We start from the raw sequence: 27,143 nt of genomic DNA, 5'->3' as shown, positions 1-27,143 counted from the left end.
TCCAAAGTAAAGCATTTTTTGGGGGAGAAGAGTTTTATAGAAGCAAGCCTTGCCATAAATGTAGTCTAGGCTAGTACACTGAAAAGCACCTGGCCACATGACACGTGATTTGGAAACAGTACCATTGAACTTCCTGTCATGCAAATGTGGTCATTCAGTGCCCCTGGATTCTTTCAAAGTCAATGCATTGTTTGATTTTGTTCCTTGTATGAACAATATCTATCCAGCTTCCATAAACACTGGAGGCAGTGTTGAGTGTAGATTAACACACAGTAAGGAATAAAAGCTAGGCTTCCTTGCTTAATTGTTTCAGAAACTCATGCAGCAACTGATTTGTATAATCTGCCAAGTGTTGAAAGCAAAGGCTTTAAAAGTGATCTCAGTTATTTATTTTATAGCCCAAGGTTCCTGCTTTCATGGGACATGGGTCTTTAAAAGGTAAGATGGAAGACTTATACTACACAGTGGAATCTTTAACCACATCTAAAAAATACCACAATTTCTCTTAGTTTTTGTTTTGGGTGTTCCTTGGGTTTAATAGTGCTGCAGGAGTTTAGAAGACCTTTATTATCCCAAATTTGGTAAATTCATTGTGTGTAAAGCAGATGAAAACCCAAAATAAAATACTCACTGCATAAGGTGTTAGGCAGTGAAAATGTCATATGCATTTACAGCCTGATATTGAGAAATACTTTTGAATAATATAATATATACAGTATTATACCATCCAAAATATAATTCCAATTAATCTGTCAATTAATTACACTGGTACATAAAATAAACTCAATTCTAATTAAGTGAATGAAATATTTAAACATATATCAAACAGAATTGCAGAAAAAAGAATTTAATATAATCCTGGTAGAATTCCAGCATACACCTGATCTGAATGTACAGGCTTCTGGGGCAGTTTCAGTTTGAGTAGCGAGCTGTGCAGGCTGGCTGGTTGAGGTTATCTCTTGTTGATGGCATTTGGGCCCACTTTTTTGGATTGGTCCAGATTTAGTTTGAATGACAAGTTGGTCCAACAGATTGGCTCTTGGACTCAGGTTCCAAAGTTGGCCATGGCAAAACCTTGTCATTGCTTTCTTGAAGCTGTTCTGTTCTGATCCTCGCACTGCCACTCTGAAAACTGACTGCTCTGAACTGGCCAGCAGGGAAGGCAAAACTGTGGATTTAAGAAAGGACCTCTCAGTACTAAGGTTGCCCTAGATATATAGCAAAGGTATTCTTTTGGCAAAGAAGGTTGTCTTACGCAATCCAACAGTCCGAATTGACAGCATGATGTTAACTGTCCCACACAAGAGGGTGATTGTTTTTAAGTCAGCAGTTGACATCACCTCTGAAAGGCTTCTTAGCATGCAACCATTTTCAGGCATGTTCGGAGTCACCTCATGATGTAAGGGTAATTGTTGTTGTAATTAATTTACTTTCTGGGTAAAACAATTACCCAGGTAGATCAGGGCTGGTGCAGCCGACTTCTCTCATTATCCACTTGTAAAGATTTATTCTTGTAATCTCCAAACTCAGCAACTGAGATCAAGGAAGAGTTAAATGAGTTATTGTACTTAATTTAAAGACCTTAAATTTGGAATGCATCCTGAATTTCTTCTGAAGTAAATTTAATGAGAAAGATGGATACTGAATGCTTAAATTATAATTGTTTAAAGAATATAATAATGCATTTTAATTCAAACTAAGAAACATTTTTAATTTAATTTATATGTCCATTTACCATTTTATTTTACAGTTTACTGATACATTGTAAAATCAGTTTGCACCAAAAACATTGACACAACAGTAATCATGACTCATTTTGTAGGATGGGAAAATATCCTACAGTATCGACCCCGCAACCCAAAAACAAACAGTAGACCAAACACAGTCTTTTCAGAGCTTTGTAAATCTTTCATGTGGATGGGAAAGTACTTACATCCGCTCCCCCTAGCTCAATTGAAATTTAAATAGATTAAAAATAAGTCAGAGGAGACACAAAATGGAGAATTCCAATTGTCCCCTTAGGGCAGAATGACACTCTTGGGAAACGCAGAGATGATGATGCCAGAAGCAATAATGTATTTTAAAGAAACTATATGTGCAGAAAATGTGCTCTGATATCCAGTTAGATGCTGGAGATAAAAATAATCATTGCCATTTGGTGTAAGAGGCAGATAGTAAAAGTTTCTTTAGCAATTTCTAACCAAAGCTTTTATATTTTGAGTTAGGCTGATTTATATAAATCTGTCAATCACATTAAAGTATATTGTTCAATGACATGTAAAACAAGTATTAATGTTATCACAATTTTTTGCGACAGAGACAATGTCAGATACAACACTGCATTGAACAATGAGATATGTCCCAAACAATCTAGACGTATAACTCCCTCCTACCTACTATAAATGCACAGGTTATTTATGTACAGTGAACATGGGAATGAATAAAGTATAATTTTTCCAACCAGGCACAAAATCTTCTGAGTTAACCCTCAGTGTATACTATTAGTATAGATAATTAACTGTATATGCATTCAACAAAACCTCATAAACACTAACATTGGAGATTCTCCTGTACTATACATGTGGCTCATACGGGTTGTGTTAAATCTCAGACTGATGCAATGGTTAGGTGTTGTTTTTTGTGTACCTGTTGTTAACGCTGTGCTCCAAGACAATCAACGTTCTTCTCAACCCGTCAACAGGTAATTGAATTGAAGATGCTGAACTGAAGGGAATGATTGTTTTTGGAAGTTGTCATTTACACTATAATATGTTCATGTAAGTTGTAATATATTGTAATATACTTCCAGAACTGAACAATCTTGAAGGATTCATATTAATGAACTTAATAGCATGATCAGGAAATCAGATTTAATATAACTATTAGCTTTTCATTGTTAACCAAACCAGGGCTGGCTTCATTAATTGTAATTATGGGCTATTGAAAAGGATGAGAATTTCAACAACAAAAAAAATGTAAATCATGACCGTCCCTTCATTCTTCACAAAATCAGTGCCTAATGAGGATCCACTTGAATCAATGCAAGTTGTGTCTTCAGAGATTATATTCCTTGGTTTGACTGCTTGGGACTGTGACCTGTTATTCTGTCATCTTGCCTGCCTTGATTTGACCAGTTGTTGCAGGTGTGGACTATATTAAGCTAAAAGTGTAAAAGTTTACAATGGTGAAATAAATCCCAAGCAGCACTGACTCTCATACAAACTGCCACATGTGTCTGAAACCTACATTAAAAATAAATTAGACAAACAGCACTATGTGCCAAACTGGGCTGCATGTTCAATCCTAATACAAGTTAAAGGTGTCCCTAATCAATACTGTGATTGATTTTATGTGATAAAATATTAAACCTTTATATTTCTTTGTTTTTTATAAACCATACAATGGGCTTTGCAACAAAATCTCCTTGTATTTGTATAGTGCTTTTCATTTAAAATACATAAAGTGCTTAACATACAGTACAGGAGAAGTGCCACTATACAATCATCATCATTTTCATCTAACGTTTCTTAGGAAAGTAATGCTTAATGCTTTATTTTACTAGCCTTTCCCAGAAAGGCTTACCACAGGCAAGTCAAAAGTGTAATCTCCATGCACGCACACACCTGCTTCCCTTGATATGCACACAGAGGAAATGCCAAATGACCCTCCACTTCCTCTATTTCAGGATGGCATTCAAACTTACATACCAAACTGACACAATGGTCCCTATAGTCTTTTTTTTTCTACTTCTGTGATGCAATGCTGTAGGTACAGTGGGACTAGAAATTTGAAAAGACTGCTTAACATTTTAGACAGAGAAAAGTAAGCACTGACTTCCTAACTTGTATGAGGGCTGCACTGGTGAACAATTGATGGAGTCGACTAGGGATCAAGAATAAAGTGATTAAAGAAATACAAAATTCTCCCTAAATATCAGTGAACAAGAGCTGTGTTTGCCTCTTCAAAAAAATTAATTTTGTTGACATCGGACACTTTTATTTTCATGCTATCGTTCTCATCCTCGAAGAATGAACAATTTTTTGCATTAAGATGCCTTTTTGCACTCTAAACACAGTACCCTTTCACCCCTTTCAGGCATTTGTTTCTCATGGGGAGGGCACTTCCTGCAACAGACTGCACTCTTTGTCTCTCTTTTCCTGTGACATACAGATTTTCTCCTGATAAACAATTCAATTTGTTCCTCTCTCCGCTGTCAAGTCCAAGATAAGATAGAAAGGGTCAGTGCCTCGAAACAGGACAGCGACCTTTGTTTTTCTTGGGTCCATTTTCTGAATGTCTTCCCTTCATGGTAAATGTCAACATCTCCTGCATTGCTAATAGATGTTAAGACACAGCATTCCCACCTGGCTGAAAACAGATGTTTGGCCAAAGATAGGTTCTTTGCACAACACTCAAATTCAAATAGAGTTTTCATTTTCTCCCCGAGGTTGTGTGACTTTTCTCTGGGTGCTCTGTTTTCCTCGCATAATCACAGCCATATGTCTTGTGTGTGCGTCCTGGGTAGGACTGGTGTCCAGGCCAATATCCTGCCTTGTTTCCATTGTCCCAGCTCTGGCTCACCTCTACACTATTGGTAATTGAGAATTAATGCATAAATATGACATTTTTACAACAACACCAGTAATCAGCAACTCATATCTTGCCACAGAACATTTATTATTCCATTACTTTTCATGGCTGCTGTGCTTGTTACCTTCATTTGAAAAATGTGACTGGAAAGATCACAATTTAAAGCACCACTTTATCACATTTCATTTAAACAAAAATGAATTTACTATCCACAGAACCTTAGACCATTGTTTTTGAGAAGTATTACTTTTTATGATGTTATTGCTTCCAGATGTTAAGCAATAATTTAATTGTAAAATAATGCACATGCCGTCCTTAATCTTGTCTCCGACTGGCCTGCTGCTTGCATAAACTTGATGTGTCTGTGGTCACACACATTTAGATATAAAATCAATAATCAAGTTAAGACTTACTGTTATCACTTGGTTGGCTTTCCAATCTCTATCAATAAATCTTTAGGAATCTCACTTTAGGTAGCAGATGTGTTTTTGTTAACTTAAGCATTGTGTTTTTGGAAAACAAATATTTCAATCATCAGTCAATCCCTTACAGCATCTGCAGCTGTAGTTATGAAAGAAAATCCTCAAGTTGCTTTGATTACATTATCGATCAATGCAATAGAATTTATTTTGTTAGAAACTGGACATTTTAAAATACCATACACTACAGGTATAATTTGTGGCACACATTAAACATAACGAAAAAATAAGAAACAAAAAAACTTCACCAAACTGTGAGTGCTTGCCTTTGGTATAACTTTGAACAATGCAACAATGACCTATACAAATGTTCTGTTGAGTCTGCTGTACTGCCTTTACTGTTACAGTTATTAAAATGTTCAATTATTACCCAGTAACATGGAGTTTTCTGAACATCTGCTGTACAATTTTTGAAGGACTCACATTAGACATTTTCAGCTGCTGTCTTAATGTCGATATTCACAAAAGGAACTAAAGAACAAAGTTCCCATGGAAAACTTAAGGGCATCGCAATGAGCACACTCTGTATTCTTCTGAGATTTTCAAAACTGCACCTGCTGGATATCTCATCCATGAAGAATGAAACCTATAGAGAGTTGGATATCTAAATGTGTGTAACAAAGACCAGCTGCAGAAAGAACTCCAGTATGCTGGAAAACTGGTTCTGTACACATTTTATTCTCTTTTTATAATTTACATTATGCTTAACAAAATCACAATTGAAAACATGTTTCCTTACCTTTCTATATTTCAATTGATTGTTCTCAAAATGGTTAGATTTGTCATTGATCTACAGTTATTGTAACATAAACAATACTTTATAAATTCAGCAGAGGTAGAGTGCTTTAATGCCTATGTAACTGGAACAGACAGTTTTTGCTAGGCTACTGATTTATGAATATAAGTCATGACAGACTTAATGGTTAATTTAACTTTAAATGATAATCATTGTATTTATCAGAATGAACATCTGTCACCTAGTACAAACATTTATTCTAATCTAGAATTGTACACCGAGTGTTATTACTTTAGTAATGTCATTGTGGCAAAGTTGTTAACATTGCTGCAGTGCTGGAATCCTACAGTCAGTTCCTGGGGTGCTATCTGAATGCAGTTTGTAGGTCCTCCCCATGTCTGGGTGTATTTCCTCTGGGTACCCTGGTTTCAGTTTGAGTGTTTGTACAGAATGTCTGTTTGTGCCCTGCAATGGACTGCCATCCCATCCAGTGTTTATAAGTCCAGGCCCTCCCAGGGCCCTGTATTGGATGAAGTGGTTAGGAAATGGATGGATGGATGTTACTATGTTACCAAGGGAAGTGATCAATGCAGGTCACCCTCAAGAGAAAATGGACTATTCCATTCTCTCTATGGGGACAACCTGTGTGCATGCCCTACTGCTACCAATGTTATTCAACCCAATTTTTCAGCAATTTACATGATACTGATTACAGAATAAAATCACAAATCTAGCTTTTAGAAGAGCCAACCTCAATTTTATAATGAGCTCTGCCAATTTATCTCGGTGATCTAGGGCAATCAGAAACCGCTGGTGTTTATATTAATCAGGACACGTAATTGTAACTGGAGTTTGATTAAGGACACAAATCGGTGAGTGTCATAAATATTTATAGTTTGTAATGCAATACTGTGTGGTGCAGCTCTAAAACAGTGTTTCACATTAAGCAATTTATCAAGCAATAAATATATATATATCCGGAAGGAAAATAATAGAAAATTCAGTAAATTGGGGTCCACTAAACTGGATTTATATATAACAGGAGATTCTCATTTTTTCAGAATCCCCTTCTCCTCTCTCCCTATTCATAGCCTCTCATATTTAGAAAGGGAGAGATGCCTGCTCACCTAGACTGTAGGCTAGGGATGACTGTGGTCTTGGGAGTCAGGATCGTTCAAAACATGTAGAGCTGTTGTTAGGACAGCTAGTTAATCTAATCATCGAATTCATCTCTCACACCGACCCTCTTCACTATTTAAACCTTCACTTCCCACTTCAGGAGGCTGGGTATTGGAGTCACTCACCCTGGTGAGCACATTGCTCGGCAAACTCTTTCCACACGCTTTATCCTGAAGAACTCTCTGGCTTTTTGACTTTTGGCTTTGTCTCTTGGACTATTGCTTTTTCGGACCTCCCTTTCGGATCTCTCTGCTCCTAGAAACCGGACTAAGCACTGCATAGGGTTCTGCTTACTTGACGGCATCGGCCCATAACAGCTGTTAAGTATATGTATCACTTCCTGCCTGCATATTTGTGTGGCATGGTATTGTTTGTAATCTGTTGAACATGCAACCCCAGCATGAGGCTCCCCAGGCCAGGGTCTCATTACTGTATACCAAATACGCTGATCCCTTTAAAGAGCCACTGTATTTGAAATGCCCCTGCTTGATGTCAGAATGTGCAGATGCGGAGCAGGCCAAGAGTTGCTAATGTAAAGGTCACATTTTCTTACAGCATTTTGAGTTCATAAGCAAAGCCGCTCTTTTTTTTTCTTCTCACACCCACTAAATACTTTTCCCCAGCTGCGTGTCACATTCCCAGACTATTGCAAAGCACCCCCACGTGTCACCTGAACACCTGCAGTCAGTGAGCCGATAATTGGGTTCAGCAGCATCTTCTTTATGCAGCTAGAAAACTGCACACAGAGAACTGTAAAACAAGCCTTCTTAGTGCTCTATTTTAAAACCACTATGTCTTTCATTTCTATTAAATAAAAAACAATATTATATATAATCTACCAATCAAGTCGAGTTGGTTAGCCTGAGGAACATTGAACAGACCTTCCTTAACCAGTTAATTCCCAGATCTCCATCTTACTGACAATGCCTGGAAATACTGGTTCCACGCCATTCCAAATGCCACTACTTCATTACAACCTCTTCTTAAAGCGATCCTGCTGGAACACCGATTCCGAACGAATACACAATTGGTGTTAATTGATAAGCAATTGTCTAATTAAGGCATTTAGTGACAAGAAGTCAGCTGTACAAAACTGACTGGTTTTGTTAATTGGGATGGTTAACTATTAGTGAGGTTTGAAACAGGAGAGTGGAAACGAAGCAGAGATCAATACACTGATATGCATTGACCAAATGTATTGTATAAGAAAACAATGTTTGCGATAAGTGTGAAATTGATGACGAGACAGAAGAGTGATGTGAATTAGAAGGTGTCTTGGAAGTTTGCACGAGTTTCTTATACAGATAGCAACATTTGCAACCCTATGTATCAGAGGAAGTTTGTTGCATCAGCAATAAGCCATACAATAATACAATCTGTGATTGTATAGACATTAATTTTGTGCTGAAAGAAATTGACTGAACTTTGGAAGCATTTTCCATCTAGTTCCCTAATAATGATTACTTAAAACTATCAGCTGAAAAGAGAGGTAGGAAAAGAAGTAAGCCATGCTTTTTCCATATGAAATTAAACTTACTCCGTCTTGTCTTATCCAGCTAGAACCAAGTATACAGTACTTCCTATACTGTACATAACAGCTGTATCTGTTCTTCCTTGAAATGGTTGATTTGATTGAAAACACCTGGGTCAATGCTGATGCCAGGGATGAATATGGATCTTGTCAAATCAGTATTGGAATGACTCATAGCTTAACAACTGACCATTTATGTGTTAATGAGCACCACGGGTTGAACTTAGTGTCAGAATATCTAGGGAAGCAATGACAGGTTTTAATAGCTGTATGATTTCTTTGTGGTAAAAAAAATCAAGCATTTGGCAGACCATAATCAAGTCTTTAGCTTACAACAGTCGAAATCCCTTCTGGAATATCACATTTAATGTAATTTATGAGCCATCGTGCTCAGTGCTTATTTCTACAAGAGTGGAGGAGTGTGTGATAACTTGTATATTTCATAGAGGGTAACACAATATCAATCAAACACTACTCCCTCAATGTCACAATACAGCTGTAGGGAACAGCAGAAATTCTGCATAAATGTCCTTAGCGCTCTATTGAAAGTAGCGTATGTGTAATAAACTAGTATTATTTAGTATTAGTATTATACATATCAGTGTATATTATATTATACATATCAGTGTTTTCAATGGGTTAACATGCTGCCAGGGGGCTCACTACAGAATGAAAAAAGGAAGCTCTATTGAAAAGGGGGTTGTCATTGTTTACCCATGTGGGTAATAGAAGCCTTTAGTGATGTACACTGGAAATCTGATCAGGAACAGAAATTATTGTATGTCTATGTAACATCTATGTCTTCATCTTTTCAGAAATAAAACCTTTTCAGACTTTTGGAACTTAGTAGCTATATCTCTCACGAGGAGCAAACATATTGTGTTTGATATTTTCCTGTTCATGCAGATCCTAGTCAAATGTTTCCAGATCTTTGAAGATCTCTCAGATCGTTCTCTGTCAATTTAAAACAAAACATACTGTACACTGTAAGTGCCCAACCACACTTTTCTGCTTCTGTGTCAAAAGCTTTAAGTTTCCCATATTTTATAATTCAGCAATATAATTTGTTTTAAAAACCTATAATTTTTAGGTTACTTTTCACTATGATAAATGTCAGATTTGGGCAATATTTATATAGACCAGAATATCTAAAGAAATATGTACAGATTCTAGAGATATGTTTATAAGAATAAAGCAAAATGCCTACAAAATCATCTAGCTATTTTCCATTTTCATTATTAGTATTATTTAGGTGTTTTGGATGGTTTTACAATTAATCAAGAACATAATAATTTATTAGATTAATATTAATAATACTATTAGAAGATATATTATAGAAGAAAAAAGCTACATTAAGTGCACTTTACAGCTTGCTTAGCTTTAGAGGGACTAAAAGGAGCATAAAGTTATTTAAACTATTTCAAATGAATGTATCCTTTATCCCTAATAACAGTAAATTGTACATAGTTTAAATAAAGACATCATATACTATACTTTTTAAATAACCCTGCTTAAAATAGCATTCCTATTACTCTTTTTTATTGCAACTTAAAAGTATAATGCAAGCCTTATATGCATACAAAAGTGCCAGAAGCAGCAAGACAAGGTGCACCTGTAGATTTCCTAACTTCTCCATTCCAGATAGACATTTGTACTTGTGTACATTTTCACTTGGTGTGACTTTCACTTTTTCATTATCTTTCAGATAAGAATATATTATTTTGTAATATTTTGTATATCATGTGAATAAGCATCATGCACTGCTAACTTACTGAATATACACGAATGTAACTGTACTGGGCTGCAGTCTTTGTCTGACTAAATACAGTAGGTTGCATTCTCTACTGGACAATTCCAGATTATTTTCTTGCCATGTCCAAGTGTCTGTGTGCACTAGCGAGATTTCTTATCTAGTACAGAGGGAAATAAACCACTTTCTGGAATCCTAACTGTAGTTTTAATTGGCACATCCCTGTTAAAATATTTATATTATGAGATAAGTCAATTGAAAACAAATTCTCATTTCCAATGAAGGCTGAATGGAGAGCAAGCATTTATACAGCAAAGCCTCTGCAGAAACAACTGGAGGGACCTTGCTCCAGGGTACAACAGCAGCATCTTGCTTTTGACGTGGACCTACGACCCTCTAATTCAGCGTAAAACCCTGACCACTACTAAGCATTTCTGACACAAACTGTGAATCCTATGTACAGTACATTCACAGTTGGAAAAAAATTTACAGTTGAAGTTATTCTGGGTAAGTAAGGGAGATGGACCTTGTGCACTTTACCAGATTTAATCCCACTGAATTAAAGCCTCCAGAGAGTGTTTCAGGTTTGACTTTCACACTTGATGTGCTAAACTGATAGCACAAAGGTTCAGCACAAAACTGATCTCTGCCTGCTATCTAATTATAGATAGCCATCAGTCTTCTTAAGCTTTTTTTGGTTCACATTTTAAGGGCTTTCTTCAGCAGACACACTGGAGCATTAGTTCTCTATCTTTCAGCCCTACAATATCTTTATTGTTGAAGTACATATTTAAATCAAACCTAAGAGGCTTTTAGAGTTGGCGCCTGTGCAGCTGGGCAAAGGTCTTTGTAGAAAAATGAATCTCTGTATTCTAAATAAAATAAAGCTCTAGAGAGGGTAAAAATGTCATTTGCAAAATATGGAAATTTGTGATCCCTTTTTCCAAATCATATAGCAAAACCCACAAAACACACTGTTCTCCCATGCTGTCGAAATGAGTTCAAGCTGGTACCTTAGATTCTGATGCATCTTAATGAATGCCTGAGAATTAAAACAATCCAGAAGGACTGTAAGATGAAAGGTAAAAGACAAAAAGGTAAGCTGTACCACTTTTAAACAAAAAATGTAAAAGCCTGTGTCTACCAGTTCAGACACTTTTACTGGAATCAAGAAAATTAGAGCTTTAATGAGTTGGTTGGAAGCTTTTTTTGTGAAATGATTAGCAACATTTTTCTGTTTTATTCTTCCTGAGTGTTGTATAATGGATCTAGGTCGATCGTTCCAGCTTTTTGCCCTTTGTCCATCATAAAAGTAGCTGGATTTGTTTCTTCCAAGGTTGCTATAGCTCTGGGGAATTCTAAGAGAACTGACATTTCTATAGAAACCTTTAGGTTATTTTCACAAGGAATACTGTGGGTCAATGTTCAGTGCATGTTAAAAACATTTTATACACAAAAGGATTCACCACAAATGCTAATGTGTTTTATTAATAAAAGCACTTTTTTTCGAGGTTTTTTCCAAGAATGATCTGGAATAACAACAGTTTGCATTTCACATGAAGTAATGCCTTTTGCATATGTTAAAATGAAGTTCTCTAAGAATAACAACGCCCAAGCATTAAGAATACCGAAAGGATTATGGAGTCTTTAGTCAACCACTTGGTTGAGGGCTAATCTCCAGGCCAAAGGACGAGGAGGCTGGGACCCCCATCCAGAGTGAGGAGTGACCAAGGGGCAGCTGCAGAGGTGGAGATGGGGTGGAGGTGGGATGCAAAATGCTGTATGTGAAGAACAGAAGGGGATCACATACAGTATTTATAGTGTTTTAGGAGAGGAAATGACATCAGGAGTGATTCCAATTACTGACAGCCGAGTCTGATTGACCTTGGTTGTTGTCATCTCCCCCAAACTTTGTTATAAACTCCATGAAATTCTGTTCTTTACTGTACATTACTGTTTGTACAGGATTTAATGGACCTTTTCCTAAAGAAAAATGCTTTCTACCCCTGCTTTTGTAGCAATTCCTGCATTTCCTAATACGAGCTCTTTCAAGTTACAGATTGTTTCTGTGGGACAGAGAAGTGACTGCTGCATTTTACTATTGTTTTAACCTGACAATTCCTTTGTATCTGTTTTGATTCGTATGCATCATTAATTAAACAATGTAAAAATACAACAGACTCATTCATGCTATCCAAAATGCTTAATTTAAAATAATAATAATTTTCTGTAATGCATTTAAATAGGTAATTTTTTATTTGAAGCGGCTAGAGCCAGTTGTTGAGTTAACAGTAACTAAGTGGTTGGTGATTGTATCTTGGAAACATTTAATTTCCATTCTATCCCACCCTGAAATGTTACACCAAGTGAAAGATACTGTAATTAGTATCCATTAGTGCTTCAGTTTTCAAACCTCCTACAAACTCTTGTCAGTTGTAATTAATATACTGTAACTAATGCTGTCTGATACACTGCTGAAAGGCGATTTGTGACCACTATTTTGTGAATTGAGCTGAAGTTTATAAATGTGTTTCCTAGTAAACAGCAAAATCTAAACAAAAGAGGTCTGTTGCTTATTGCACGATAGATTAACTGATTTTAAGGGTGATCACAGTCAAAAGATCAATTAAAGTCTATTAAATCTAAAACACTTTTTTCTATTTTGTTTCAATTTGAATTGCAGTTTACAGCTAAGGGTGATGCTGAAGGAGTTTCAGGCTGAGCTGTTGCAGTATTTTAAGATGATGTTGTGTTATTCAAATGAGATTGTAAACAATTCTTAACTATCTTGATTTTTAAGGTTGTAAACACCCTGAAATTACAATACATCCGGAACACATCTTATTGTTTAAGAGGTCATCCAATATTCCACTGTTTTAAGTAGAAGAGAAAATAATTAAATGCATAATGATTAGTAACCCTGATTTGTTTTCACAATCTAGAAATGCAGAACTAAAAGTCAAATTCTATATCCTATTTAGGTGCCACAAATGAGGTCAGTAACTAACATATGTCAGGTAGAAGCTGACAGTGTTATCAAATTATGATTTGTGGAACTATTTCATAACCTGGCAATCTCCTGAGCTATGTGCCATTCTGTCAATTATATAGTAAAGCAGTAAGAAAAAGGACTGTGCGCCAACACATGGGCTTTACATATTTAATTAAAACTCATAGCAAAAGGCAGATAATATGTATAAGTAACAGGGGCACCATTAGCATAATGTAGGATTTCATTACAGCTTACCACAAAAATAAAAGACAGAAACCCCTTTAGGTCAAGAGATCAAGCAATTTCCATTGCACTGGTTATTTCCTGTGACCACTGAGTCATAGATGACCCCTCAGAGACATATCACTGACTGATTTGTTCTTCATTTTAATACAGGGAGTCTGGATTTTTGAATGGGCAAATTTCCAGTGGAATAAGTTCTCATTGCATGGAGATGAGAAAGAATTATTTGCAAAGCAAGACTAACTTCAGCTCTATCTTCATAATGGCCATAGTATTTTGAGTGAAAATCTCTAATTTCGAAACTAATGTCCTTTCAGTGGTTGGACTTTGCTATGTTACATTGCAGAAACCTGATGTTTCTCACCAGACTACACTTCAAATTGCCCATCAAACTTCATTACAGATCATTTCCATCCATCCATTTTCTAACTGCTTGTTCCAATTCACACGGGAGTCACAGAATATCCCAGCAAGCAATGGACATAAGGTGGGGTACACTCTGGATGGGACGCCTGTTTATCTCAGATGTGTGTGCCTGTTTATCTCAGGGCACACACAATCACAAACATGCACTCCTTCACACCAGGGTCAATTTTCCAGAAGCCGGCTGAACCAACTGGAACATTTTCGGACTGTGGGAGGAAACTGGAGCACCCAGAGGAAACCCACGAGAACACAGGAGACCATACAATTTCCACACAGACTGCAGGCCAGGTCCGAATTTAAACCCTGGGCCCCAGCACTGCAAGACAGCAATGCTAACCAGTGCAGCACTGTGCCACCTCAGATAATTTCTACTTTCTTTTCATCAAAAATCATCTAAACCAAAATGTTCTGATGACAAAGCAAATAAAGGAAGGGATGTGGAGCATGATTATACAAAAACTGTTCATATGGTGGACCATAATGTTATTTTTAATTAATTTTCAAGGTACTCCAGTACCCGATACACTTGTTTGGGGTTAAAACAATGGTTAGACGTAGATGCTTGGAATGACCAATGAATAAAATGCTAATTAATAAATAGAGTTTTTTATTTATTGTTATTTTGCCTCTAAAACATGTTAATGAATTTTCATCACTTTCTATTTGTTTACGTCTTCGCAACATATGACATTGGTATTGTCCAATACAGCATGATAACGTTTCCTTAATCTATCAAATCGAGGGATGGGCGACAGAGATATTTCATTTGTACATCTGATATTTACGTTGCATAGTTTCATTGGGAGTGTGGGCCAAAATCTATGATAGAAGTGCTGTCTCTTCCTTGCCTGTGCAATTCATGTTTTCAAGACAGGAAAGATACTCTAGCTAGGCTCCTTTTAAAAGAAAATTCCATAGTTTACAATGGGCTCAAATGTCCCCCAAGAGAGGTTGGAATAAAAAAGTCCACAGATGGTAAAATGCTGGCTCACATTTTTGAATGTCTCTCTAAACTAAAGCATCAAAAGTAAGGGTGTGGAGATAAAGGCAAAAGTAATCATAGTAGTGGTAGGATTTTTAAAACTCTTTAATGTGGAAACAGATAAATAAATATGGCATAATGAACAAATATGTAAAATGGAAACATTAAAAAAGTTAGACTTGCTGAAATGTTGCTGTTTTTTCTCACAATACATCTGATACACCAAATGACAGTGTGCAGATGTGCTTCCTGTTACATTAAAATTGCCTTGTGATGTTATGTGACTTGGGGAAAAAACAGATTTTAAAGCATTTTTCATTGGTGAGAAAGTTAGTGTTGGTGAGAAAAGGGAGATATTACCCAATGTTTTATAGCTTATATTTAGTGCTATTTAGCATTCTGATGGTCTTCCATGTGCTTTTATTTGAATATTTTTAAAGTTATGCACCTATCTTTGTAGGTAAAAAAATGTGCTCTTTGAGCCAGCTTTTCAGTTCTCCCTTCCTGTTCAGATAGGCTGTAACTGAATGACATTAAAGAAGCCTAGAGACCTCGAGTCTTTATTAGAGGAATAGCTGTACTTTTACCTCTGTTTTAAAACAGTATTAACTTCTTTTTGACATTTGAAATATTGAAAACATTCTTTGGTTCATATCCCAGATGCTTTTATTTTGTCACAGAAAGCTAACCAAGAAAACTGAAAACATCAAAATTATCTCAATATCAATGCCAAAGACCAGTGTTCTTAGAATCAAATATTTGGCATTGGGTATATTTGCAGACTTTAGTTGTCTTTCAGGTATTCCTCCTCATTTTCCATGGTCAATGTGCGATCTTATGGAATTAGAAGAGAAAACTGCATATGAAGCTTAAATGAACTTGAAGGAAATCCTACTATTTATTAATAATAAACTGGAGAGAATAAATGTTAAATGAAGATATTTACTGTAAATGTGAAGTTTGCATATTTAATTATCCAAATATAGTTTGTATATATGCATGTTAAGAGGTCTCTCCAAACAACTACTGAGATATGTCTTCTAATGTACAGTATGTTTTTGATCAGTGTGAATGGATTTGGCACACTTCCCAATAAAACTTTCAAAACATTTTCACTGCATATTTGTCAAATATCCCTGAAGAATACTGCCACAACACACAAAATTATGAATACTGACAAGTTTTTATGCAACTGTGGAACTGTACAGGTTGTCCTTCCTGGTACACCTAGTGTATTTCTGTTGGCACCCAGTGTGATCAGATCAGACTGCATTTCATAGGAGACAAGACTTTCTCTTCCAGAGGAACAATAATAATTCCTTGCACTTAAAGTATATAGCATTTTTTTAGACACTCCACTCAAAGTGCTTTACAGGCAATGGGGACTGCCTTCCACCACCACCAATGTGCAGCATCCACCTGGATGATGCGACGGCAGCCATAGTGCGCCAGAACACTCACCACACATCAGCTATCAGTGGGGAGGAGAGCAGAGTGATGAAGCCAATTCATAGATGGGGATTATTAGGAGGCCATGATTGGTAAAGGCCAATGGGAAATCTGGCCAGGACACCGGGGTTACACCCCTACTTTTTTTTTTCGAGAAACACCCTGGGATTTATAATGACCACAGAGAGTCAGGATCCCAGTTTTATGTCACATCCAAAGGACAGGATGGGACAGGAAAAGCACTCTTGAATAAAATTCCACTTTTTTGCCAAGGTTTCCATCTGTAAGAACAACTAACTTTTTATTTAACATTTTTATAATTCTCTAAAGTGCCTTGCAGATGTTTTTACACCTTTCCAACGGTGTCCCACTATGTTCAATTACAAGTGCCAATCACATTTATCACAGGGAGGGCAGGAGGGGTGCCCAAGTGAGGTCTTTTAAAACAGGACAATGGCTCAGCCGCAATAGCACTTAGGTGCAAAAGTGATGATTTATTAGGACAGTGCTCCCCACAAACCAACAAACTATTATATATAGTAGAAAACTAACAAAGTGGAACAAATATACACACAAAAAAACCTCAAACGCTTCCTCAGAGAATTCCATACCAATAGCCCCACCCCTTCTGTCCTATCAGTTCTCCCTAAGCCTGCCGAAGACGCCCCCTAAATAGGCACAGTATAGCCCTGCCCCCTCGGACTGTACCACTGTTACATAAAAAAATATTGAGCTGCATTTCCCATGAGAAACTTATTTCCAGCCACAACGATCCATTCGTTCCTTTAAACAATATAATATACATGTACAAAACAATCCCAACCCTGAAGAATTTTTTTTACTCATTTTTAACTGTATCTGTAAAAATGGTACTTCCTATACCGGAAGATGTGCGCATGCACCGCTCAGCGTTGACGCTACAAAGCCAAGCTGAAAATAGGTATCGGGTTTGGACCAATGAGGCCACCATACCCGGAAGTCAGACTGCAACAACGCGGGAAAAGAAGACGGACAGACAGCGCTCTTTCGCTCAGCTAAGTACAAATAAACAGAAAACATAACGTTAGTCCTTCAGAGTTTGTGTTTGTGTCTGATTTTCTAGAGATAACAGGAACTGATTTCGAAATAAAATGTGGTTATGTTTTGTGTGTATGAATGGGAAACTGCTAGTCGAGCATATTGTCATTTAAATATTCACATTCATTTCCCCATCTGTTTTGATGCCAGCAGGTAAATTTTGGGAGACTTTATAACCTTAAGGCCTTATACTAAAGGAACTTTCTAGAATGGTTTATAAAAAAACTGTATATACCCTTAATGACTCATGCATTGAATAACAGTCCCTCCTGGAGCAGGGTTCTTCTTGAAAACATTTTTATGGCACAGACTAAATAACGTCTTTTCATATTTCTTTGTTTACAAGTATGATAAACATTCACTTGTACACTTTTTGTCTCGAGGCCTAACAAGATGTAATCCAGATATAATGACATCACAGAGGTGCTTGTAGTTAGGCAAAAGTAACTACAGCCAGACATCTGCGACGTATTTTTCCCGACTTGTATAATTTACAAATCCTTTAAACAGAAGATGTGTAAAAAGGAAGGATGTGGACTTGGCCTCGGTTCAAGAAATAGAAATAAAAAGCTCTGTAGTGTCTTGTGTTCTGTACATTTAAAATAAAAAAGAAAGAACCTTTAGAGTAATATCTTTAAACTTTCCATTCAAGTAATCTCAAACTATAAAACACAATTTAACAATATATTATTATTGTGGATATGTCTTAAAGGAAGTATAAGATTTTTTCTTGAATTTGTTTTGTTCATAGAAACAAAAGCACCGAAGAATGACAAAGAATACAGATTACGAGTGACAATTTCAGTCAATACTTTGATGCAATGGAGCCATCACACATTCACTGAATTCCTTTAGCATGATACAGGAGTTTACTTTTGTAACTTATCAAAGTCAAGAAGTTGTAAAGTTCTCTCCAAGCTACCCATGTTTAAGAAAGTAACTGAAGAAAAAAGGCAATTTTACTATTCAATCTCTAACTGGCTCAACAGAAGAAAATCTCAAGAGTACATCCAGCTGCAATAAATTGCATACATGAGCAGATGATGATAGAGAGACATAATGTAAACCTAAGGCTGGATGGTTGTTATGCTATCTTAACATTCTGCATGGAAATATGCATTGTTTTTCACATTTGTAAACAAGACATTAAAATAAAATTACACAAAAATCTGCAAACATTCTTTGCACATGTACATTTTAACTCTATATAGTGGCAGAAAAAATGGAAGGAATTTAGGAAGGAACACAATAATAAACACAAGATAAAGTTAATTAATTAAAATGACCTTAGTTGTTTTTTTTATTAATTTGTTGCTACTGATTAAAATTATCAAGTATTTTTTGTCTAGATAGCGGTTTGAAATTTTTACAATATAGAATGAAATATAAAACACAGAAGGTGTATACAATACACAAGTAAGACTAATATTTTATAAGTTTTTTATGCTGTGAGGTTTTCAAAGCACTTAAGTTCTTAGGGAGAAAAATACTAACGCCATAGTATTATTGCTGTATATTTTTAAGTGTTTGCTACAGGGTAGGGATTACACTGCAACTTCAGAGTCTCTAAACTGTTATGCACCAACTTGAACTAACAAAAATGTAAATACTAACCAGCTTTAAGCTTTATCCTGCAATGCAGTCATAGACAATCTTCCCAGTCTTCCACAAATCCTAAAGGTATACTTAAGACCATCTAATTCACAAGCTTCCTGATAGCTGTCTGTTTGATTTACTTTAAAACCCAAAGAGGTTTTGTGATTTTTAGTTTTCATTGCTCTAACCTGTCTAGCGTTCTAAGGTTGGGCAGCAGTTTGGAGCAGTAATTACAGTGCAAAAAGGTATATACCTTTCAATTTATACATTATAAGGCACTTCCATATTTCAATCCATATTTTAATTGTTGTTGAATCATTATTCAAACTATCAATAATATATTTTAATAAATGTTGACAGCTTTTAATCCGTTCATTCATATCATGGACAATACACTATTTTCTGATGAAATATTTTAAAGAAACCAGCGACATACTTCCATAATATAATAAGAACATAAATATAATAAGAACAAAATCTAGGGAAATGACTGGAGGGCATCCCTTTATACACTACTTGTCACAGAAACCCTTTCATAGAGGAATCAAACTACTTTTGTTGTAGAAACAGAAAAAAAAAACATACAGAAGATCACGATTTGACCTGATGTAATAGTTCACCAGCACCCTAACCATTGGTATTTAATCACCTAGTTAATGAATTTTTATTTTCTTTCCAAGACGTAATTTTAGAATTGTAACTAAAAGCAACTCCCTCAATGCTTCATTAAGCATTTATTAAACATTTATGGTTAGAAAAGGAATTTCACTAATTAGTATTCACCTGCCCAGTTCAAACTGACATTATCCAGCAACTGTTTCCACTGAAGGTTGCACAAGGTCAAAGCTTTGCGCTGCAGTTACTGTACCTGCACACTGCTGTTTGATCTGTAGTGTTGGTGCTAATGGTGACTTTCAAATGGAAGATAATTTTTTTCTTTTCCACCTTTTCCTGTCCTAAGGCTGTTTGTTAAAAGTAGCCCTACTGTGTAAAGCAAAAATGTTGTGTAAAATAGCCTGTACTGACCTAACATTTAGCTCCCCAAAACCAGCAACAGTGTTAGTTAACGCCCTGAATATCTCATTGCTGAACAGATGGACAGCTTTCATTGTACCAAAATGTAGCTTTTTGGGGTTCTCAACAGAGACGTCAATAAGCAGTGAATATGCCTGGCCTTGGTAAACAGATATGGTAGTGTCTTCCATCAGTTTATGCTATCCAAAGATGTTCCTGCGCTTTCAGCCTTTGTTAATTATAGGGTGGATGTTTAGTCTGTGCACATAGTGGTCTGTTCTGATAACACAAGCTCAGATCCTCAAAAACCTTTTTACATTTTTATTTGTACATTGACTCAGCAAGATGCAGGTATTATGTCTGAGGGAAAATGCATACGTCAGAAATGCTGCATCTTAAAAGTATGTTTACCGTGATACAACAGCAGAATCAAACTTGTAAACATATGTCTTATGGATCATTCTTTGTTTATACATATAAATGAAAAAGTAATGGTTATGCTGAAAAGTACAAAGAAAAGGTTTGACTGTTAAGCCTTTTTCAAATGAAGAAGATAGATTTTCACAGCATCTCAGTAGTAAATCATACTTATCTTAGACCCATATCATCAGTGATAGTTTATTTCACTCAAATATGTCTCATGTTGCCTGTTTGTAACAGTGATACCCTTTTGTATGAAGTCAGTAGCAAAATGTGTTTTTGTACCCATTTTGTCTTTTTGGTCTTGCGTGACTTGCCTAAATCAATTGTTAACTTATCAACCCAAATTATTACTCTTTCCAAGCCTTTAGTCACAGAGGTATTTAAACCTACAGAACTGTGGCTTTTCAAGCCCAAGATTAAAGATTACTGTTTCATGCTATAGCAGCTTTCTGCACTGTCTGCTACCTTTAGCAAACCATCAGCTTCATCTGCAGCTTCTGCTTGGTGTGGCAAGTGTATGATTTTCACAGTGGCCCTTGAAGAAAATGCAGTTGAAGTGATTACTTACCCGAGCACCCTTTTCAGGAAAACATTTACATCCTCCACTGCAATCTCTTCCACCACATGGCCCAGAGTATGATTTTCCACCCTGCAAGACATAAGGAAAAACATTTTCCATCAATGGTAGCAAACAGAGCTTTCAGTTAGCTGTATTGTCGCTAATTTGTAATTTGTTGATTGATCAACATTTCTGAGATTTGAAGCCCTGGTATTTGCATTTAATTCAAGTAATTCATACAGCACATGTCCTTGGAAAAGAATACACAGAAAAGAGTGTTATACAGTCACATTATAGTTTGCACCAATATAGTAAGCATCAAAAGAAACATAGTATTCTATTTATGCATGTTTGTTTTTAACAGAAGCAAAAGGATTTCTTGACATGATTTTGATGTAAGTTTGATTTAACTGATTACTCAAGACTGACTGTAATACACTCAAATGATGAAACCTGTCGAAAGTTGAGCCTGGTGAAAACTAATAAGTAAACGCATAGAAGGGGAGCAATTTATCCTGCTTAACAAGAGAACAATTCTCTTTCCTTTCCCTTTAATTATTTTTTGGAAATTCACACCAACTTTCACAAGCAACAAAGGGACACAGCATTTGTCTGTGACCTGTTGGTTCATCTGCAAGAAATATAGTTCTCACAGGTCTAAAACCCTCATGTACGACTTTACATTGAAAATTGCTATTGCATACTATGAAATTCTGTTGCTGCCATCAAGGAAAAATATTTAATGTACATCTCATAATTCTCAATTAATTATCGTGAAATTATGGAATGATTACTTATTTACTTGAAAATTATCTTATTACAAGATAGAAAAATAACATCATTATCACAAGATAGTAAATTATCTCAATTTGTGATAATTAGGAGATAGCACACTTGTCATGCAATACCTACATTATCATTAATTGACTTACTTTAATCTGTGAAATCAATTGCATGATAGAACTGAAAAACTGCAAGATTTCATTATGACTAAACACCATTTGAAAGTACAGTTAGTCCGCTCAAATTCTGTAGCATTGACAGTTTGTGTCTTGTAATTATGCAATCATTTCTTATTTGCGATAAGGATATAATCAACAATCTGATTTTAACTTATCTAGTTTATTGTAAATAGAAGATAATTTCATAAATGTGTGATAATTATTATAAATTATAAATTAAAATATTTTTTTTCCCCTCATGGTAGCAATGTGCTTCTGGAACATACAATTAACAGGTATATTGATGGTTTCTTTTATTCACATAAAAAAAGACATAGGTTAATTAATGCAATAGTGAGTCCCTATCACAGGTGATATCCCAATCATAAAAGTTCTATGTTTTTTTTAATCAACCTAGACTGGATGCAAATATGTGAAATTTTCAGACCAAGGCATTAGATAGTCAGATTTATTCCCAGTGCATCAGACTTGCAAGCTATGAGATTACCTACCATCTCAGCTGCCTGGACTGCATGCAAATGAGGGAAACCTTAAAATCCCCTCATTAACATTGCAGTATGTGCAGATTACTTAATAGTACAGTACATTGCATTGTCAGCACTGCTTGCAAATAAGAAAATGTTACTGATTACAGCTCACTCACTTGTTAGAAAAGAGGTTTGCGAGTTCCTAATAAATGAACACGTACTGTAAACACTTTAAAACTAGTAAAATCCATAATTTTATTCCTGGATATATTAAAGTTTCCAAAAGTACACCTGGTATCTCTGACCCTTGTTAAAATTAATTTACATTTTGATTTTGCAGTTTTAGTTGAAAAGGTACTACACTTTGTCACTTACTTGAAAAGAGTGTTATAAAATTAATTTAATGTAAGTCACAATGTAAATCATTCCCTTTGGAGTAAAAAAATCACTAATTTAACTGCACTTTCACGTTTTACACATCTCAAGGTTCTCGTTATTGCTCCATTAATAAAAAACGAACACTATCATAGGTTTATGATGGTGAGGCCCGATTACCTGATTCCTTTTACTTCGTTAATGATTTTGAACTATAAACTTATATTACTGAAGCATTATAATGCCTCACTAAAGCCATGGTGATGCTCCTCAAAAACAAAAAAAGTTGTAATCTATTAAATTATCATGCTTCGTTAATATGGGATCATTAATTTTACTGTGTTCCGAGGATCAAATGAACGCAGTGAGTGTGGTGCAGTGGTTACTATTGCTGCCTTTACTGAGGCCTGGGTTTAAGTTCCTAGGCTGCTATTTGCATTGTGTGTTCTCCCGGTGTTCCTCTCATAGTCCAAAGACATGCTGGGAAAATTGGCCCTGGTTTGAGTGTTTGTAGCAGTCAGTGCCCTAAGATGGACTGGCGTCCCATCCAGGGTGTATCCTGCCTTGCACCCGTTGCTTGCCGGGATAGACTCCGACTCCCACACAACACTGTATTGGATAAAGTGTTAAAGAAAATGGATGGGCAGATCTAATGAAATTATTGCTTGTTGAAAACAGACTTTCAAAAATGTATTATATTAATATCGCAAACCACACTCATAAACCTGGTGCTATTGCATTTTCTGCCTTAATATCACATGGATTTTATCATGTCATTATAATATCTACATTGATATCATTATTTTTCAAGACTGCACCGTTGTTCTTTAATGTATACTCTAATACAATATATTGTAATACAATACAGTATTTCATACATGGTATCCTCTGTAAAAGAACTGCAAACAGCATAGAAGGAATCAAAAGAATGTAAATTATTTTACATTCACAATATGTTGAGTATTATAACACAAAGAGATCATTGATTTTCTAACTCTTTCTGCAAAAAGATTCTTTTGTTCCAAGATGAGGTTCTTTTATGCTTCTATGCCACCAACTAACAAAAGCTAATTCTCCACAAGGAATGTAAGGAGTTTTATTCCTTTTTAACCTTCATCTTTGACTTAACTCTATAGTTATCTGAGACTAACAGGACCTCAAAAAGCATCACTGTTGGTACTCTGAAAGCATAGAAAATGACACAGAGGATGACATCCAAGGTATTTTTTTCCTTCTGTAACATTTGCTCTGCCATTTGTCTTTCTAAATAAGTGCTTGCTGTAATTCCAAAAGTTTACTTAGGTGAAAAAACAAAAATCATTCACTCATCTACACCTATGAGGCCAATTTGCTTAAATATTTACAATAACTTTCAGACATCCAGGGAACATTTTTGCTCTGGAGTATGTCTAGGCTCCACAGCTGAAACATTGTGTTTCTTTTACTTTCAGCATGGAATAAACTGTTACCTGTTCCTATTCCAAATATCTTTTTCTTAAAAAGAAAAAAACGGAGGAAGCTGTTAATACATTTTTGTTTTGAACCATTCTTGTGGCGAAACAACTCTATTGCAAATAATTGAAGGCAAATATCTGGAAACTGGTCTCACGCTCGTCTCATGACAGCTTTGTAAATATCTTTTTAGACACGGTATATGCAACAATAAACAATGTTTTGTTTGCAATGCACAAATACAATGCTATTTCAAGTATGGGACGACGTGAACAAAAGCAAAATGAATAATGCAGACGGAATTCTGAGGACTACAGTTGAGTATTCTTCAGAATTTCCTTGTAAAGTCTTCAAGTCTATAGAAACAATGATGTTTGTTTAAAAACAATGTTTAAATGTTTATAAAAAGTTTAATGTTTAAAAACTTAAATTCATTTTTTTATGTACTTGTCATCAAATGATTACTTTGAAGAACACACAACACACAGTCATAGGGCAGTATAGGTATAAAAATCTTGACCTTTCATGCTTTCAACAGATACTGTGTAATTTCCTCGCAGGGAGTTGAGTCAAGAAGGTGAAGACTGCTGACCCTTATTAGTCTTCAGACTCTTTTTTTGTGTTTTAGTGCAGCGTGTTTTGTCTCATCCATATGTTTTCAAGCTTATCGTCCATAAACAAAGAATAATTCGTTATTCTTTTAAATAGCTGAAAATAGCCTTATCGTTTTCTGCATTACACAGCAATGTATTCTCCTTTCTTAGTATTGAAGTGTGTTCCTCATGTCAAATTTATTTTTAGTTCCAGGAGGAGCGAGACGTGCATCTGTTACTCCTCTCCATTTCGTGACGCGTAAAATATCAAATGCCTTAATTAATTAAAAGTTTGCATCTGCAAAATGCATCATTTCTCAATGTTCCAAAAAAAAATATAAAGACAGAGCTCAGTTTTCTTAGGAGGTACGGTGCATGGGGTGTGTGAATCAGTTTTTGTCTCTTTATATTGTTTCAGTATGAATATTAACTGACTTTTTAATGTCTTTCATAATGTACAACACTCAGGGGAGAGCTCAGGAAAAGCAGTTATTTTTGGAATACTAGGTGGGTTCCATATGTAGTTCTAAAGGTTAATGAATAATGGTTTCTGACTTTCACTATACAGAACGTGATTAGGAAGTGGAACAAAGGATTTTCGGGAAGCATTATTTATCTGTCACAGCCAAACATTTGCAAATAATAAAATGAACACTGCATACCTTTCATCTTAAGAATCATAACAGACCACCCAGATACCCCAAGAGTTGTCTACAGTATATGGATATAGCTGGAAGACATGTGGATTACATGATTTTAGATTGCATTAACCTGAGCAGCACTAACAGACAGCATTCTTAACATTTTGCAATGTCTGCCACTAATGCAAGACAAAATACTGGTCTCCATGTTGGGGGTCTGAACATTCCAATGCTTTTTAAAAAATATTTGCACTGTTTAATTTTTTTCATCATTGTTTAAAAAAGGTGGGATAAGTAATGAAAGTGCTATACATGTTTGGATACTGTTGGATGCTTAAGTAACGTACATGTACATTTTTTGCGTGCTATACTGTAGCAACATTAAGTAAGAATACACTGTTTGATTTTTCCTACCTTTTGGGAACATAAAGTACAGTCCATCTAATAGATTCCTGAGTGTAATGGTTTTCTGCCTTTTTTGCCTTATAATACCTCCGGGGTAAAAAACTGGTGTTTCTTAAGACAGTAGATTGATAGAGATACTAACCAAGTCCCATGATGTCTGTTTTCTAGAGGGAATGAAGTCTTCCACTGACCTTTCTTTTTTTGCAGTGAAATGATGGGGTAACTACATCTAGTTCCCATTTCTCTTTGTAGCTATGAAACTTAAATTCACCAATCCAATTACATAATACAGGTCTTCACAGATGTTATTCTGTAGTTTATCGTTTCTTAGAATCACACCCAGTAATAATTCAGCTTAAGTTGATTCAAACCCACGAGGCAACAAAAAGAAGGCTGCACATTGTGTTTTTAAACAAACAAGAGTCTAACCATCATAGTTATGGTTAAAGACTTCTGTTCTTCCTCAGCTCAGTGGTGGCCCATTTCTACATGTAATTAGCGACTCTCACATTTTTAGATCTGAGGATGTAACATATCTAATCAAATACAATTCATGGTGTAAAGTCATTTACATTTAAAAATTTAATACAGTTAATTGCATAATATGTCCTGAAAAGACATTGTATTCACAGTTTTATAAAAACAAAGCCAATACAATTGTTGTATTCATGAAAAAGAAAATCTTCTTCTGAGCGCCAAAAATAATATAAAGTGAAAATGTTTTTCTTTCCGTTAGATGGTAAAGTGAATCTCACTATGTAAATTCACACATGATAACGGGATATACTGTAAGCATTGATTATTTTACCATATAAATTTTACAAAGGATGTTACTATAAAAGTAAAGTAAACTGAAGAACAGTGAACTGATCCACTAGCATAAAGAGGAACTGTATTGTAGGGAAAGCACGATACAAACAGTGGGAATCCCCAAAAAACAAAGTAAATGGGTATTACTAGCATGATAAAACTAGGAGAAATGGCAAAAGTGCTTTAAAGGTTTACTGTAGTAAAGACTTACAAGGGTTAAGCAAGCTTCACTTTTAAAGGCAGCATATAAAGAGAGTGTGGGGTCCAAATGTGATTATACAAACTGTTTATTTGGTGAACTTAACAAATGGTATGTGTTCCCATGAGAAATAGATTGTGTATCCCATGCCAAGCCTTGATTGTGTTGAGCCATGTATTTTCTTGGTTTACCACTGACTAAAGCTCTTTTTGC

At 35.6% G+C, this 27,143-nt stretch overlaps 1 protein-coding gene across 3 annotated transcripts in view; it reads right to left on the bottom strand.

Moving 5' to 3' along the window:
* col4a2 (collagen, type IV, alpha 2) overlaps window positions 1–27,143 on the bottom strand; it is a 103,294-nt gene that overhangs the window by 51,067 nt on the left and 25,084 nt on the right. For all 3 annotated transcript variants that reach the window (XM_015364170.2, XM_015364172.2, XM_015364171.2), the window contains exon 4: window positions 21,036–21,116. In XM_015364170.2, coding sequence (XP_015219656.2) covers window positions 21,036–21,116 — 81 coding nt within the window. The remainder of the gene's footprint in view (window positions 1–21,035; window positions 21,117–27,143) is intronic.

The sequence above is a fragment of the Lepisosteus oculatus genome, chromosome 15 (assembly GCF_040954835.1).
Source record: "Lepisosteus oculatus isolate fLepOcu1 chromosome 15, fLepOcu1.hap2, whole genome shotgun sequence".
NCBI classification, from domain to species: Eukaryota; Metazoa; Chordata; class Actinopteri; order Semionotiformes; family Lepisosteidae; genus Lepisosteus; species Lepisosteus oculatus.
Note: the sequence above shows the minus strand (reverse complement) of the source record. Positions and strands in the feature narration are given on the sequence as shown.